The sequence below is a fragment of the Myodes glareolus genome, chromosome 24 (assembly GCF_982192425.1).
Source record: "Myodes glareolus chromosome 24, mMyoGla1.1, whole genome shotgun sequence".
Lineage (NCBI taxonomy): Eukaryota > Metazoa > Chordata > Mammalia > Rodentia > Cricetidae > Myodes > Myodes glareolus.
Genome location: NC_142049.1, coordinates 15,450,728 through 15,467,423, shown reverse-complemented (window position 1 = coordinate 15,467,423; position 16,696 = coordinate 15,450,728). Strand labels below are relative to the sequence as shown.

Genomic DNA, 16,696 nt, shown 5'->3' with positions numbered 1-16,696 from the left:
TTGTCTCTGCTTCCCGAGTGCTGGGATTAAAGCTGTGTGCCACCACCTCCCGGGCCCCTATGGACTTTGTCTTTAGTTTTCAGGAAAACATTACCCCTTGTTCATTTGTTTTCTAAGAGTAAACATTTTGGACACTCAGAATAATTCTATTTTTAAATTTGAATTTTTACTCATGATGATATTTCCAACTATTCTGGGGTTATCAGAGTAAAATATATCCTAGAATTTTGTCAAATAATCAAGTTTTATAATAGTATTTATGCTACATTTGAATGAAAATCCCTAACTACTGAAATATAAAATGATTTCCAGGAACTTTTATGTTGTTTGAAGGACTTCTACAGTGACATTGTACCACAAGCAACATGACTTTATGCGCGATTAAACTATGCTCTTAATGAAACTGTTAAAATTCAATGAAATTCATGTCTGCTTAAAATCTTCAATTATTTTAAATATTTTACAAAAGTGCATTGTAGTTAGGAATTGCATGCATGTCTTATCACTATGAAAACTATAATAATTAGTATGTCTACCTAGCATACATCATTACAAGCATGTATTCATATACAGGCAGACAAGGACAACAAACCACAGCAGCACTGAATACTGTGCTAATGTTTTGCTTATATTTACTATATTTTACTTATATTACTTGTATCTACTATGTCCATACTTAACAATATCCCACATAAATAAATATACATGGACTTATAACAAAATTACCAAAGAGAATATTAACATGTATTAACATTTTTATATTTAATAGCATTGGGAATATCTAAGAATCATGATGCTTTTATTTTTTCACTTGTTCAAATAGATTTTAATGCTTTAAAACATAATGAAAGCTAAAATGTACAGATATAGGACTAAAGTTAAACACGGATATAAAAAAAACCTTAGTAATGATGTATGCTTGAGTGGTTTTTCTTTTTCTGTAAAACACTGATTCCTTTCTTATCACAATATACCCTTGTTTACAGCTTCCCACCCTCTCCCCTCACCTCCAGACCGTCTCTTTCTTTCATTAGAAGGAGATCAAATGAGAGCTTTAAAGCTGGAGTCCATGATTAAAATTTAGAGAAACTTCTAAAAATTGTGTTTATACTAAAAATTTTCCCTGAGAACAAGACATTTTCCATTTAATTGGATCACCTTAGTTAAGTCTTGAACATTCAGGCCTTTTAAAAAATATTAAGTCAAGTTTGGCAGTAGAGATGCACACGTTTAATCCCAGCACTCAGGAGGCAGAGGCAGGTGGATCTCTATGAGTTAGAGGCCAGTCTGGTCTACAGAACAATTTCTAAGGCAGCGAAGCGAAGGCTACACAGAGAAACCTTGTCTCCAAAAACTAAAAATAAATGAGTCCAAGTAACAGAAAATAATCTACATAGATGCATCCCAAGAACATTATACCGAATGTACCTTGGCAATTTGCCTTAGACTTACACTAAGTATACAGCTGAACATTTATAGTCCAAGATTTTAAATATACTTTTTACTACTAGTTTAAGCAGCTCTTATATAAATAGCCACACAAAGAATAATATCATTTGGGGTTGACAAATTACGAACAGGTTCTCCTTGTAAATCTTTGTAAAGAATGCAAATCTAGCTACATTTCTATGCTAGTTTTAAATCACCACATTACTCACTGTCAAACATCTGACTGAATTTTTGACAATCTAACAGCTTCACCACCAGGAGACTGGGTAGGATTAGTTCAAGGCCATCCTCAGCTATACTAGTAAGATCTGTCTTAAAAAGAACTAATTTCTTATGTTTTATAAATACCCAAATATTCACTGTCTTCTGTAAAAGCTCATGGCTACTGACAATCTACTCAGGACGACTACTCAGAGTTCTGTATAAACTGAACTCCAAGTATGCACCAGAATATGTCAGAACTGTTTCCTAACCGGGTTTCTATCTCCTCTCCAGTGTTTCTCAAGATGCCTGATGTAGAAAGAAGGGAAAAGAAATCTGAAGTCTGAAATCTCAATTTTAATGTTAGTGCTCTATTAACTGGGTGACTTTGGCCAAGATTTTCAATTTAGCTATGACAGTGTAAAACTATTGTCAAAAGATACTGAAGGTTCTAGACAGCTGGTCATCTAGGTGCTATTCAAGCCCTGATTTGGCGTAAGTCCTATTACTGTCTTTCTTTTGATACAAAGAAATTGTATGTTCTATCCAAGAGCAGTTTTGACACCCACCTTTCCTCACACCCTTGGGACCTCTCTGATAGTTATTCCTGTTACATGTTTGTCTTTTCTGTAAATGGGTTCACCTCTCTTCAATGTTTAGACTGTTCCTTAGCCCCACACTCCCCCTCTGGTAGTCATCCAGGTCTCTAGCTACTCTATAGAGAAATCTACGACTTCTAACTCCCACACCCTTGTTCATCCTTGAAGTTAAGCATCAGGTGCCATTCTCCTTCCCAACACGTCATGTCAGCGTCTTAGTCACTATTCTATTGATGGGAAGAGACACCATGACTAAAGTAACTCTTTATAAAATAAATCATTTAATTGGAGGCTTGCTTACAGTTTCAGAGGTTTAGTAGATCATCGTCATGGTGAAGGGGCAGTAGCTGAGATTTACATTCTGATCCTCAAGCAGAGAATGGATCTGGCATGGGCTTTTGAAACCTCGAAGTCCACCCCCAGTGACACTTTCTCCAATAAAACCACATCTCCTAATTCTTCTCAAATAGTGCTATTCCGTTGACTAAGCATTCAAATATATAAACCTATGGGAGGTGATTTTTTTGCTTAGGTTCACTGTACTCAAATTCAGTGGGCAATTCTTGAACCTTTCAGGATATTTTCTTTCTGCCTATATGTTCCTATGAAAAACAAATAAGGAAACCTCTCATATAGGACTACAGTTTTTAAATATTTCAGTCTCAGAACTCATTATACCCCTAACATTTCTAAGGATGAATCTCAAGAACTTAGATGCAGACAGACCTGTTGGCATTTTCTCAGCAAAACCTTTTAATGCCACTGCTGCAGTGAAACTGTGTCAATTTGGGGGAAACAACTTTTTAAAATTAACATTGTAAAGTACTCCTGGAATTGGAGTTACAGTTGTTAGCAACCCTGTAGGTCCTGAGAACTAAACCCAAGTCTTCTACAAAAGCAGCAAGTGCTCTTAACTGCTGAGCCATAGCTCCAGATCTGCCTCCAGCTTTTACACTAATTTAATAGAAGTTGGCTACATTTTATTTAACCTCCTGACATGTATTGTTTTGAATCATAACAAGAAAATTCAGTTTCAGATTAGTTCCTGGAAATAAGATACTTTCAGATAATTTTGACTATTGTTTTTGATACTTCAAACCTTACAAGCATTACCTCCTTAGAGATTAACTGCAGCCTGACAACCGAGAGCATATGGATGTGTCCTTCTGATGCTGTTAAAGCCTGGAAGTCATATTTTGGATGGACTTGTTTTCTAACCCACATATGACTTTATAATACCTTATGCCAATTATGTGATAAATATAAGTTCACTGAGTTCTGCATACAGTCTAAGGGTTAACACATTTCTTTTGACAGTATCACAACTCTCATCAGGAGTCTTTTAAGTATATTATATACTGTATGAAATAATTGTTTTTCAAAACTCTAATTTTTTCTGAGCTCAAATTTCACCATTGGCAACAAACACACACTGTCTCTTTATTTTTCTAACAAAGAGACTGGCACATTTTGTTCACTTTAAAAAAAATCTGTCTAACAAATACCGTAAGTTGAACAACCATAGTTTGTCAGTGTTCTTTCAAGCAGGAGATGTATTTTTCTTGAAATAAAAATCACAGAAATGCGGTGGTAACCACTCTACCTGGATCTGAAGCAGCAGTGTTCTCCACTAGCTTCCCATCTGTCACAGTACATACTCAAGATTTAGCAAGCTTGATTTTTTTTATTGCTTCCTCAGGGACATTTTTATGTAAAACTGGGTTGTTGGTGTTGTATGAATAATTCAATGATAGATGCCACAATTTTACTGGCACTGCCATAATTCCTACTAAGGTCCCTGTGGCGATATTTACCCCTACCAATTATGCATCATCAGTGCAAACACCAATGCAGTTTAAAAGCAACTGATGGGACCAAGAGTGGTGGCACACTTCTATAAGCCCAGCACTTGAGAGGCTGAGGCAGGGGGTCACAAGTTTGAAGACAACCTGGACTACACAGTAAGTCCAAAGCAACTTGGCTATAAGATTCTGTCTCAAAAGAAAGAAAAAGTAAAAGTCCATGGTATTTTAAATTTATGAAACATATTTGACTTTGGGAGTTCATATATTTAGCACTGAGAATTTCTGTCAAAAAGACCAAGTTCCTTAAACACAGCATGAAAAATTCCTTCATCTTAGAAACCAACTTAGATTTCTTTTTTTAAAAGTATTTTAATTGAAAGCTAGCACACACCCTGCAAAGGGAATGAGAATTAAGCATGTAACTTAATAAATGCCCATGTATTTGAATAAATCTGGGTACAACATATGAAAATAAAAACACTTCTACTGGAGATGGAGAGATGGTTCAGCAGTTAAGAGCACCAACCATTCTTCCAGAGGATTCAGGTTAAATTCCCAGCACCCACAAGGTAGGTAAAAACTGTAACTTCAGTTTCAGGGGACCTGACACCCTCACACAGACATAACAAGCAGGCAAAACACCAATGCACATAAAATATAAATAAATTATCTTAAAAAAATACTTCTACTTGGTAGATTTTTTAAAAAAATAAAGACTTCTATATTGTAAATTGTTCTGTTCTCTTTCCCATTCTCACCCCATTTTTATGCTTCAGCCCATCCCCCAAGGACTTAGTGTTCTGAGTGTGCTTGCACGTGTGGAAGCCAGTGGTCAATCTTCCTTTTTGTTGAGACAAGGTTTTTCAATGGCCTAGAGCTCATTTCTGTTGTCACCAATCTGGCTTGGTCACATATTTACTTGTGATTTTTTAGTCAGAATCTCAAGCATCCCAAGCTGGTCTCAAGCTGGCTATGTAGTAGAGGAAACCTGAAATCCTGATTTTTCTGCCTGTACCACCCAAGCGCTGGGATTATAGGCATTAAGCACTACTCTCTGTATTATGTGGTGCTAGGAATCAAATCCAGGACACCTTATGCATGACAGGCAAGCACCCTACCAACTAAGCTATATTCTAGTCCAGTTTTGTCTACTTTTGGACTTCTTATAAATGGAGTCATGTAACAGGTAATGCTACTCTCTGGGGTCTGACTTTTTAAATTTTATTATTGTTGTTCTTTTGAGACAGGCTACATAGCCTCCTCTGGCCTGCTATGTAGACCAGGATGGCCTAGAACTCAAAGACCCACCTGCTTCTGCCTTTGGAGTGATGGGATTTAAGGCGTACACCCCCACACATAGGTGATCTGGCTTATTCATTATTAGTTCAGTACTGGGACTAAACCTAAAGCTTTGTGACTTGAGTTTACTACTGAGCTACTTAAGTATCCTTTTATCAAATTCTTGAGGGGGAGTCTAAAGTGTCCAAGCTGACCTGCCTCGACTTCCCAAGTAGCTATAATTATAGGTGTATACCAGTCAGTATGAAATTTCTTCATTTTAACAGATGTGGTTAATTACAACTTATTTGTAATACTATTTATGGACATGTGGCAAAGATTTCAAGCAGTAGGTATTACTGTTGTCTTCTGCTTCCAAGGTTCTTCTCTGTATCTTCTGACTATAATAAACCTTAGCTGTCGGCACTAGGAAAGTCTCACCTGAGCAAGCATGGTAATCATCCCACCAATGGATGTTGGTTGTTAACCATTGTCTTCTTGTCCTTCAGATTTTAATATTCACTAAAATTCTGTGACTATTCTTTTAAAAATATCACACTTGCCAGGTGGTGGTGGTTTATGCCTTTAATCTCAGCACTCGGGAGGCAGAGGCAGGCAGATCTCTGTGAGCTCAAGGCCAGCCTGGTCTACAAAGTGAGTTCCAGGACAGGTTCCAAAGCTACCCAGAGAAACCCTTAAAAAATGGTGGAAAAAAATCACTTATCCCCCCCCCCTCCATGTGTGCATGAGTGCATACACATGTATAAGGGCCAGAGGACAACTCTTAGGAGCTGATTCTCTCCCTCTACCATGTGGGTCTCAGGGATCAAACTTAAGTAATCTTGGTCAATATCAAGTGCTTCTACCTGCTGAGCTGCTGCCATGCCTTGCTGTTAACTATTTCTATGCATACCTTTTTATAGTCAGATGCTCGTTTCTCTTGTATATTCCTTTATAGTACACCTTTGAATTAAAAGTTTAGTGATATTGTACTAATTCCCTAAAAGTCAGGTTCTATTCCATGCTGTTCAGATGACCACATCATTCCTTTTAAACATAGTATCATTCCTCTCTAGGCCTGTTTTGGCAAAGCCTTTTTTACATGCCTACTAACCCACATTATATTTTGTATATATTTACTTTTACTTACAATATAGCAGATTACTTGTTTACATACTCATGTTCCTATTAGATTACTGACTCCCTGCAAGCAGGGACTTTATTCTCAGAGTGGCCTTTGCCATACGTTGAGAAAGGAGCTTTTTACTGGTAACTTTTCAATTCCCGAGTGCTATATTACATTGTTCATGCGTTATATTTTGTCTGTGTGAAATTGTTTTTTATTTGGTTTTGGTTTTCTGTTGTTTTTTCGAGACAGGGTTTCTTTGTGAAACAGTCCTGACTGTCCTGGAACTTAACTCTGGAGATCAGGCTAGCCTTAAACTCACAGAGATTCACCTGCCTCTACCTCCTGAGTACTGAGATTAAAGGCCTGTTCCACCACTACCTGGTTTCAATTGTTTCTAATCCAAATTTAAAAAAAAAACTCCAAATTCTGAAATGACTTGAGTGTCTAAGCGTTTTGACAGTGAGGAGAGGAAGGCATATGACTAAACTCTGTCTTGAGAAGGTGAAGACAGAAAGGATTCATGGAAACACTCTCATCCAGTACATCCTTCTAAGGACCAGAGAGCTAGTCTAGGATGCTAGAGTAACACTAGTAGGACAGAGCATCAAAACAGTGAGAGGTAAGGTGCTGACAACAGCTGAGAAGCACGGTGGCAAAGCAGACTGAAAACACTCATGAGAGGTAATGAGGATGGAAAGGAAGCATATAAGGGCCACAAGAAACACAAAGGGTACAATTATAACAAGGCTTTACAGTTCTAAAAACTAAAAGCTCCAAACGGAAGTTTCCATCTTTTCCAAAACTTTACTTCCCTAGTATCCTTCTGTGACAAGCCTCATGTGACAGGAAACAAAAACAGCCAAACAGTTCTTGCCTATAAGATGGCACTAGAGCAGAGGTTCTCAACCTGTGCGTTATGACCCTTTGAGGGCTGAACGACCTTTTCACATGTCATCTAGGTGTCATCTAGGACCATCAGAAATATCTGATATTTACCAAAGGTGGGCATCTAGAACCCATACAGACCGACACACACAACATGTTACATTTAACATGTATCAGATAGACCAAAGGCCTAGATCTTGAGAATAAACAGCAGTAAAAACAGCCTAAAACTGGGTCACACAGACAAATGGGTACACCTATGGAAATTGGCCCCTAAACAGAGGAACAGTAACAAGCCAACAAGCTGAACCACAAGGAATACAGCACCAAGATGGAAAGAAAAAAAAAGCATGTAAATGCTGAAACCAAATGGATCAGGGAAAAAAAAAAAGGAAGCTTCAACCTTAGGAATCAAACAGAAATTTTAAATAAAAATAAAACCAACATAGCAGAAGGTCAAGGTGTAACAATTCTAGAATAAACACTAGGCCTAAATAAATGAGCTTTGGTTCTAGATATATGACCAATTGCTAAATTAAATGAAAAAAAATCATTTTCATTCTAAGTTTTTTTTTCCTTTAGTTCATTTAAAGATTAAGAAATTATAAGCTGGACTTGGGGTCAACTCCAAATTATACCTGAAAGACAGGCTTTCCAACGTGTTTTGAGCTTTTAAACTTTCATGATTACAACATTAATTAATAGTAAACATAATCATAATAAAGACTCAGGGGAAAGAACCAACTCAGAAGATAGATGGTATCAGAGTCCAAACTAAAAAAAGTGCTGTCAAGAGACACAACCTCTCCATGCACACAAACACATGCTTGCCCACCAAGGTAGAGGATGGTTATTTTCACAACCTTATCACAGCAGACTGTAGGCAGCTGTGTATCCATTCAGATGGTACCACAGCAGCACATCACGCTGGGAAAGAATAGAGAGACCAGTAACACTATTAGTCAAGTTACTCCTAAAATTAACAGTGAACCCATTTTTAGCACTCAAATCAATCTTTAGGCCTAACCTTCTGGGGAGTCTCCAGTTACCTCAAGGGACGTCAGCACAGAATGCTTTAAAAATAAAAATGGAGTGTTGACTTACTATATTCTAACAGAGCTACTCAGGGCTAGACACAACTCAGGAGCATTTGCTGTTATTGCAGAGGGCCTGCATTCAGTTCCCAATACCCACTCAGGGACTCGCAAACATCCGTGGATACACACATGGTGAACATATGTACACTCAGGCAAAAACATAAAAAAATAAGCACATTTTTTCAAAAATAGCCACTCAACCCATTAGGAAATACTCAACGAAGTAAAGTTAATTCAGAGGTAGCCCATACCCGAGTGCTCACCTAAACTATCCAGTCAGGAACAGGAACACTCTTACCCTCACTTAAAAATATATGATGGAGCGCTGAGCATTTCTTGGGATGATTGGCACAACCGCTGGGGTAAGAGAAAGTCCTACCACAAGAAGCGAAGTATGAGCTGGGATGGCCTGCTGCCAACACTAAGATTGGCCCTCGTCGTACACAGTGCAAGTGCCAGGAGACAATAAGAAGTGCTGTGCCCTAAAATTGGACGTGGGGAACTTTTCCTGGGGTTCTGAGTGTTGTACTCACAAAACAAGGATCACTGATGCTGTCTACAGTGCATCCAATAATGAGCTGGTCTGCGCCAAGACCCTGGTGAAGAACTGCACTGTGCTTACTGACAGCACACTGTACGGCAGTGGTACAAGTTCCACTATGCACTTCCCCTGGGAAGAAGGGGGCCAAGCTTACTCCTGAGGAGGAAGAAATATTAAACAAAAAACCAAAGAAAATTCAAAAGAAATATGATGAAAGAAAAAAGAACGCCAAAATCAACAGTCTTCTGGAGGAGCAGCTCCAGGACAAGCTTCTTGACTGTATTGCCTCAAAAACAGGCCAATGTGGCAGAGCAAATGGCTATGTACTGGAAGGCACGGAGCTGGAGTTCTACCTGGGGAAGGGAAGATCAAAGCCCGGAAAGGCAAATAAAACATTCCTAGCTCATGTAATAAAGGTGTTTATTATTCTGTATTAAAAAAAACAAAACATATTGATGAATAATTCCCAACAAGAGTTTGTTGAAATCCCTGAAACATCAAAAAATTGGAAATTACATCTATACTGTCATTTCTAAAATTGAGATGTGAATACCAACTCCTCATGAAAAGTCAAATACCGTCCTATAAAAATGTGAGAGGACTCAATGGATAAAAACACTTGTCACCAAGTCTGAGACCTATGTTCAAAACCTGCAACCTACATGGTGTAAGGAAAGAACTGACTCCTCCAAGTTGTCTTCCTACTACCACCTACCCACACACACACACACAGAGAGAGAGAGAGAGAGAGAGAGAGAGAGAGAGAGAGAGAGAGAGAGAGAATATAAAAAAATATGAAATAACACACTTATTTAGGTCAATCTTTTCAGTCTGTGTACTGCAATCAAGAAATGCCCAACACCCGGTGGTCCTATCTTCAACATAAAAAACTTGCAGCACTTTGAGATCTGTGCTTCAGAAGATGAGACTCTTCCATAAGCAGCTTTTAGCTGAAACAGATTGCAAACAACGGCTGGGGGAAGTAAAGGGCATTTCCAATGCTGCAATGTGGGGAGCAAAGGCGGTGGAGTTAGTAGCAACCAAGGGTTTAATGAACATTGAAAGGGTACAATCAGTACTTCTTGGTTTTAAATCAACAATAGATAAAAGCCCAATTATTTATATAACTGCATCACCCCAAAGTCTATGTCAAACCCCATTTCTCATTTATCCCAGTAGCTTTAGGGCAAATTCTACAGAGTCAGTTCAGTTTAGATTAGGAAAAGTAGATTTAGAGACAAGATTAGTACAGTTCTTCCAAAGCAGAAAAATAATTTGTTACTTGATCCTGAGTCTTTTATTGCCTCCACCACTAGCTACTGAAGACAGGAATCTAAACATTAATACCAGTGTTGGTTATGCATTCCCACCCAACTTTAACAAGAATTACAAATTCACTAATTTGCTCTTTAAATGGATATAATTTTAGGTCAATTACCCAAGGGACCTCATTCCAGTGAATGAGGCTTACACACACAACACTTAAGCACTTAAATAGACACTAGCAAAGAAAACTTCGTGTAGGTGCCCCAGACTCACCTACTGCTATTTCCCAATCTGCCAATACTGAACTTAGACTTGATTTCTTGGCTGATAAAGGATGCTAGAGAGGCTAAAGCTAGGCAATATCTTGAGGTTTCTATCTTTACTAAAACCTTCCAGGCATAGGTAAGAAAGCTGCCTTGTTTGTATTAGAGCATGTCTTCTCATGTAAAAGGCCAATTGCCAAAGGCTTTGAATATACTCACTCATGCTTTAAAGCCTTAAGGTCAAGATACAGCAATAAATATTCCTTCTAGATCCTTTCAACCCCTACTAGCATGACTAGATAGAATGCAAATATTAAGAGTCTAAACCTTAAATGGATCTAGAAAAAATCTTATTGAGTGAAGTAGGCTAGAAAGACAAATATAGTATGTACTCACTCATAAGTGGCTTTTAGACATAAAGCAAAGAAAAACCAGCCTACAATCCACAATTCTAGAGAACCTAGACAACAAAGAGGACTCTAAGAGAGATATACATGGATCTAAATAGGAAAAAGACAAGATCTCCTGAGTAAATTGGAATGCATGGGATCATGGGAGAAGGTAGAAGGAGAGAGGGGAGGGTAGAAAAATGTATAGTGTAATAAAAATTAAAAAAAAAAGATTCTAAGTCTGGGGTGGTGGTACACGCCTTTAATCCCAGCACTTGGGAGACAGAGGCAGGCAGATCACTGTGAGTTCGAGGTCAGGCTGATCTACAGAACGAGTTCCAAGACAGCCAAAGCTACATAGAGAAACCCTGTCTCGAAAACAAAGAAACAAAAAGACTAAGCCTTGCCCACAATTAAAGACCCAGCCCCTCATTTCTAGGTCAGGGTTCTTTTATGTCCTGGGAGACTATCACTTACAATTTTACAGTTAGCTGTCTGTGCACGTGTGCACACACACAAATAAAAATCAAACAACACCAAACCCACTACCACCAACAGAATAAAACCCAGCCCATGCAAACTCAGCTTTATTACTCAGGAGGAGGCTGCCTTAGGAGGACTGAGAGTTCAAAGTCAGGCAAAGTCACATAAGGAGATCCTGCAGAGAGGGAACAGAAAGGAGAAAAAGAGCAGAGAGAGTGAAGGGAGGGGGGATGAGGGAGGGAAAGAGAGGAGAGAAAAAGGCACAAAATTTTGTCTTACTAACTTCTTGAAAATCTAAGAGGCACCACTAGAGAAGTTTTAGTTAAGACAGGAAAGGTGAAACTAATCACTCTACTTTTATCAGTCAATTATATAAAATTTCAGGACTGGCAAGATGTCGCAGCAGGTAAAAACACTTGCGTCTGAGCCCTAGGACTCTGTACTGAAAGGGCAGAACTGACTTCTGAAAGTCGTTTTCTGATTTTCCCACATGTGCACACAACTCCACACACACTTACTAAAAATACAATAAAAATTAAAAACCAATTATAATTTCAAGTCTGCCTTGTCTGATGAAAAATTACTGAAATTTTATCTATGTTGAAAATTAAAGTCTTTTTTATAGAAGGTTGGGAGGTTCACTCCCACAGTGGGAGGAGCCTTCCTCTAGATCTCTGGCTGAGGACTAACTGCTCTGACACACATCATGGAATGGTAGACACAGCACATTCCTTCCAGGCACTAATGCTCAGAAGACCTACAGTGACGTCTACAGCAACAGGAGACTCCTACCACTACAGTTAGGGTTCACAATGGAAAAACAGGACCAGCCTACAGACCACATCATCCATCACTAATAACATTTTGATTCTTGACATGCCAGGGCACACATGTAACTGGCTGGGATAAAACAAATATATCCAGGATCTCAATTCATTACTTAGTAACTTTGTGAGCTGATATTTGAGCCTCAACTGCAAAACAGGGAACTCTATATAGAACTTACTCCAAACCAGTCCTCAGGTTGAATCCAACATTAAAGATGTTGTTTTTGGTTCAAACTAACTTTTATTGCTGCACATAAAAGCCAGGGAATCATCAAGGCGGGATCCAAGGCCCACCAACCACGAGTGTGCAGTACTATTTCTCAGTGCTGGCTGTCTCCTTTATAGAGGCACATGCACATACACTACAGGTCAGTGGGTACTACTCTTTCCTCCTCTTCTTCAACTCATTTTACCTTGGTAAACAATTGGGGTTTATAACCCATTTAAATATTTTTAAAAACGAGTCGACTGTGCTTAATGCAAATATTTACTAGGGCAGTCACTATCAAGAGCTCCTCGTGAAAAAGTTTGGTCTCACAATCGTACAACTTTACCCTCATTCTCTGCGTCTTGAACGCTTATACGGGACAGCAGTGTAGTTGCCTGTACTGAAGGGACTCCGGGGCCATTCCTACCTCCAAATGTCCCCATAATTAACTGCATGCGTCAGCTCTCTTACTCTTGTCTGTTACACAGGCTGACACAGCCTCCCTTCCATGCTGGGGAGCCTCTGCCAGGAAGCTGTCTGCAGAACCATCTCTGGAGCGGGGTGGCAAGTGTTTTTATACAAGGCAGACTTACCTCTACAGTTGTCAACTTTCTATACACAGCATGCAGCGCCAAATGATTCAAATTTAGATAACTGCGAACTGCGCGGTGGGTGGGCCATGGTAAATGATACAGAAAATGCCCTGTGAATCCCAGGCAAGTTATTAAGAGGGAGGGTAAATGATCAATGGGGATTCTGAACACTCCAGTCCTTAAGAGCCCCAATGCGCATCAGGAATCAGCGGTCCACCCCTTCCTACATACCGGGTAAACAATCACCAGCTTGTATTTCTGAGGTTTTGTTTTGCCTTCTTTCTTCTAACAAACATAGTATATCCCTACACTCACACAGACCCAGAGCGTGAAAGTGAAAACTCTTCCTCAGTAGAGTCTGCGCTGGCACACGTGGGCCCAGCCCCCCAAGAGGTGGCTGGAGGAAACCGGTCCACGCATGCTTCTCTGGAGCACTAAACCCGACCCACTTGCCGTGGCCCCAGCAAATGACGCAGACCAGCAGTTTCCCCAGGTGCCAGAGAAGAGAGTGGGGCGGCAGCGCGGTAGCCAGGGAGACCAAAGGAAGCAGTTGTCAGAGAAAGGCGTTCAGCAGAGTCGAGCCTGGAGGCCGCGGTGGGGGGTAGGGAGGCCGAGACAGGCAGCCCGGGGCTGTGCCGACTTTTTGCAACGCGCTCAACGCTGTCTGAGGGCCGGGTCCTGCAGGGCTGAGCCTGCAAGGCGCCAGGGGCCACGAGCGGCCAGGGCGCGGACTCACGAGGCTGCGCGGTCCCCTGGAGCCCAGGTGTTCCAAGCTCCCTCGAGTTGAGGGCCACTTGCAGAGCTGTGGCCTTCCAGGGTCCCGTGGACACGAAGCTCAACGTCGTGAGCGAGTGGAATCGCAGAGCCACCCACGTAGCGCCCACCAAAGTCATTTTCCAGGCTGCGTCCCCTCGCCTCAGGGGTTCTCGGGCAGGTGTGGGCCTCCCCCCGCCCCGTGGCCGTCTAGGCCCCAGCGAAGAGGCCTGTCCCACCCCCCCGCCACACACACAACCCGAGGCCAGCGCTGGGGGCCACGCGAACCCATCTCCACCTCGACATCCCCGAGTGAGGGCACCTGGCCTTGCCGCCCGGAAAAACCCGGGAGGCACACCGTGTGAGGGCGAGTGAGGAAAGCGGGACTACGAGGAGCAGGACGAGGAGCAGGACGAGGAGCAGACTCCACGCCTGCGCCCCCTCGCGGGCTGCTCGGCTTCTCCCCCTTCAGCCCGGGGCCGCCCCCCCCCCACCCGCCGGGTTCCCGGGACAAGCCCTCGAAGCCGGCTCGCGCACGCGCGCCCGACCTCACCTGGCCCGCGCCGCCCTCGGGGCTCGGGCTCCAGAAGCCAGCGAACGTGTGAAGCCACGTGACTTCCCCGGGCTGGGAAAGCGCGCGGCCCGCACGAGGGGCCCGAGTCCTCGGCTTCAGAGGAGCCATGGCGGCGGCGGTGCCGTCGTGGTGCGGGGGCCCCCAGCGCCGTCCCAGCCGGAGGGGGGGGGTCTCCGCCGCCCCCCCCCTGCCTCCCGTGGGACGCTGAGGCGACTCTCTAAGCGGCGCGCGCCACCAGCCGCGCTGGCTCTCACGTGCGACGGCAGAGGCGGGAGGCCGTGTGGCGGACGCCCAGGCTCCCCTCCGCGCGGCCCGCTCCCGTCCGGACAGGCGTTCGAGGCTCCCGCTTCCCGGGAGTCTGCAAGCGCAGCTCCGGAGGCCCCGGCGGCCGCCCCCGGAGGGCCGCGGCGCCTTTAAGCCCAAAGGCCTGAGTCACGAGGAAAAGCTCCCTGCCTCCCCCCCTCGCGCCGTGGCCCACACCGCTCCACGAGGCCCACGACCGTGGGCATGTGACCGGCGCCCCTCCCGGGGCGGCGGTGGAGGGGGGGCTGTGGGGCGGCGAGACAGCGCGCGGACCGTTAGCCGAGGCGGCAGGGGACAGCGGCCCCGCCCGGCCCCGCCCCGCCCGGGCGGCTCTTACCAGAGAGAACGCCATGGGGTCCGGCGTGGCCCTGAGGGACTGACTGGCGGGCAGGCGGGCGGGCGGGTCTGGGCGGCGCGGGACGCGCACACACGTGGGCACTATTTTTGCAGCGAGCGGCGCGCGACTCCGCGCCCCGGCGGGCGGCTTTATAAAGCGCCGCCGCGCTGGCCTGACGAGGAGCACCTGTGCCGGCCCCGCCCGGCCTCGCCCCCGCCCCCGCCCCCTGCGCTCCTTACAGCAGTGCGGACCCGCGCTCCGCCGCCCACCCTGGGCCTGGAGGGGGGGCGGGGATGGGGCGGGAGAGAGAGACACGACCCAGGAGGGGTCGAGTTCGGAGGCTCGAGCTGCCGGCGGCCACTTCTACCTGCGGGGTGTGCGGAGATCCGGGGCCCTGAGCGCGCCGCTCCCGCCGGGCCTCAGTTTCCCCTTCCAGGTTCCCAAACCTCGGCGCCGCAGCTGCGGAGGTGACGCGCGGCCTCCTGAACACCGGGCCACGCCCCTCCCTCTCCAGTGACCTCTCGGGTGGGAGCCCGGTGCACGAACCCGGTCCCCCCCCCCATCCCGCGCCCCCACACGCACTTCCACTCCCCCCCCCCCACCTGCAGCAGACACGCCCTCACTTTAGTCAGACTGGCTGCCGCTGCATCTCCAGCGAGCTGGACCGGGGAGCGCAGGCGTCAGGGGATTCCGGAAAGTTCCAGAGACAGCCGTGCTCCTCTTCAGATTGCAATCCCTTGGGGGAAACCGCTACCGACGCTCCCGCCGGATAGGCCGGGACGCTTGACTGGGAAAATTTCAGGCCGGGAACTGAGGGTGAAGCCGGGCTGTTGTTTAGAAAGGCGTCACGGGCCAGCTGTGGCTGGAGTGGACCGGAAGCCCAAGCGAGCGCAGAGGCGGAGATGGCATTCCGGGCTGGAGACCAGGGAAGGCGGAGAGGGAGGACGGAGCGGCCCAATCTGACTAGAACCCGGCTAATGCGTGTTGATACCACAGGAGGGAAGCCCGAGCCCAGTTTACCAAGGGCTTTTATTCTGCAACCAGCTGGAAACTCGGGAAGAACGGTGAACGGAGCTTGGAAGTTGCCACGTCTGTTTTCAGAGGTTGCTGGAGGCTTAGAGGTTGGAAATTAGGCACTGGGGTGGGTAAGAAAGGGACCAGAGTTTCCTGAATATTTCTAATTGTCTCGAACGGTATACCCGTTAGGTTCCTCCTGACAGGTGGACTAGAAGCCGCTGCCAGCTGCTGGCAGGTTCGTGAGGCAGGTACTGTAGGCTTCTGCCCAGCGTGCTGGGGAAGGAAGCCGGTGGCCCTAGTCTAGTGTGGTGTTCGGAGGAGAAGGTGGGGAAGAGGACAGATGCTAGAGTTGAAATTCGGAGGGAGCTCAATGACAGTCAGGGCTGGCTAGTCTCCATCTTGGGACTTGTTCAAGGGTTGCTGATGTCCTAAGCAGAAAGGGTGATGAATGTAGGGGAACCTATACCCCTAGGAGCCACTCACCCCCAAGTCCCATCTTGGCCAGCAAGCAGCATAGGCCTGCTACTCCAAACCTTCTGTTTCTTGTCTGTCTTGTCTCCCTCTCCTGAGAGAGTGCCACAATCAGATGTCTACGGCATAGGGACTGTACGTGAAGGTGTATGAGGCACTCTGAAGGCCCAAGTGCAGCTGGAAGGGCTGGTTAACCAGCCATGGTGGCATAGGCCTGTAATCTCAATA

General features: G+C 44.7%; 1 protein-coding gene and 1 pseudogene across 7 annotated transcripts in view; one reads left to right on the top strand and one right to left on the bottom strand.

Moving 5' to 3' along the window:
* The window catches only part of Cpeb1 (cytoplasmic polyadenylation element binding protein 1), a 97,678-nt gene extending 81,822 nt beyond the window's left edge, over positions 1–15,856 (bottom strand). For 3 of the 7 annotated variants that reach the window (XM_087901534.1, XM_087901535.1, XM_087901536.1), the window contains exon 1: positions 14,981–15,039. In XM_087901534.1, coding sequence (XP_087757660.1) covers positions 14,981–14,995 — 15 coding nt within the window. In that variant the 5' untranslated portion in view covers positions 14,996–15,039. Of the gene's footprint in view, positions 1–14,319; positions 14,396–14,980; positions 15,040–15,347; positions 15,446–15,603 lie in introns of those variants that run through there. The other 4 variants (XM_085683076.2, XM_085683075.2, XM_087901537.1 and 1 more) reach the window with 3 other exon arrangements.
* Positions 7,136–13,129, top strand: LOC125400816 (small ribosomal subunit protein eS8 pseudogene; annotated as a pseudogene).
* Positions 15,857–16,696: the final 840 nt, after the last annotated feature.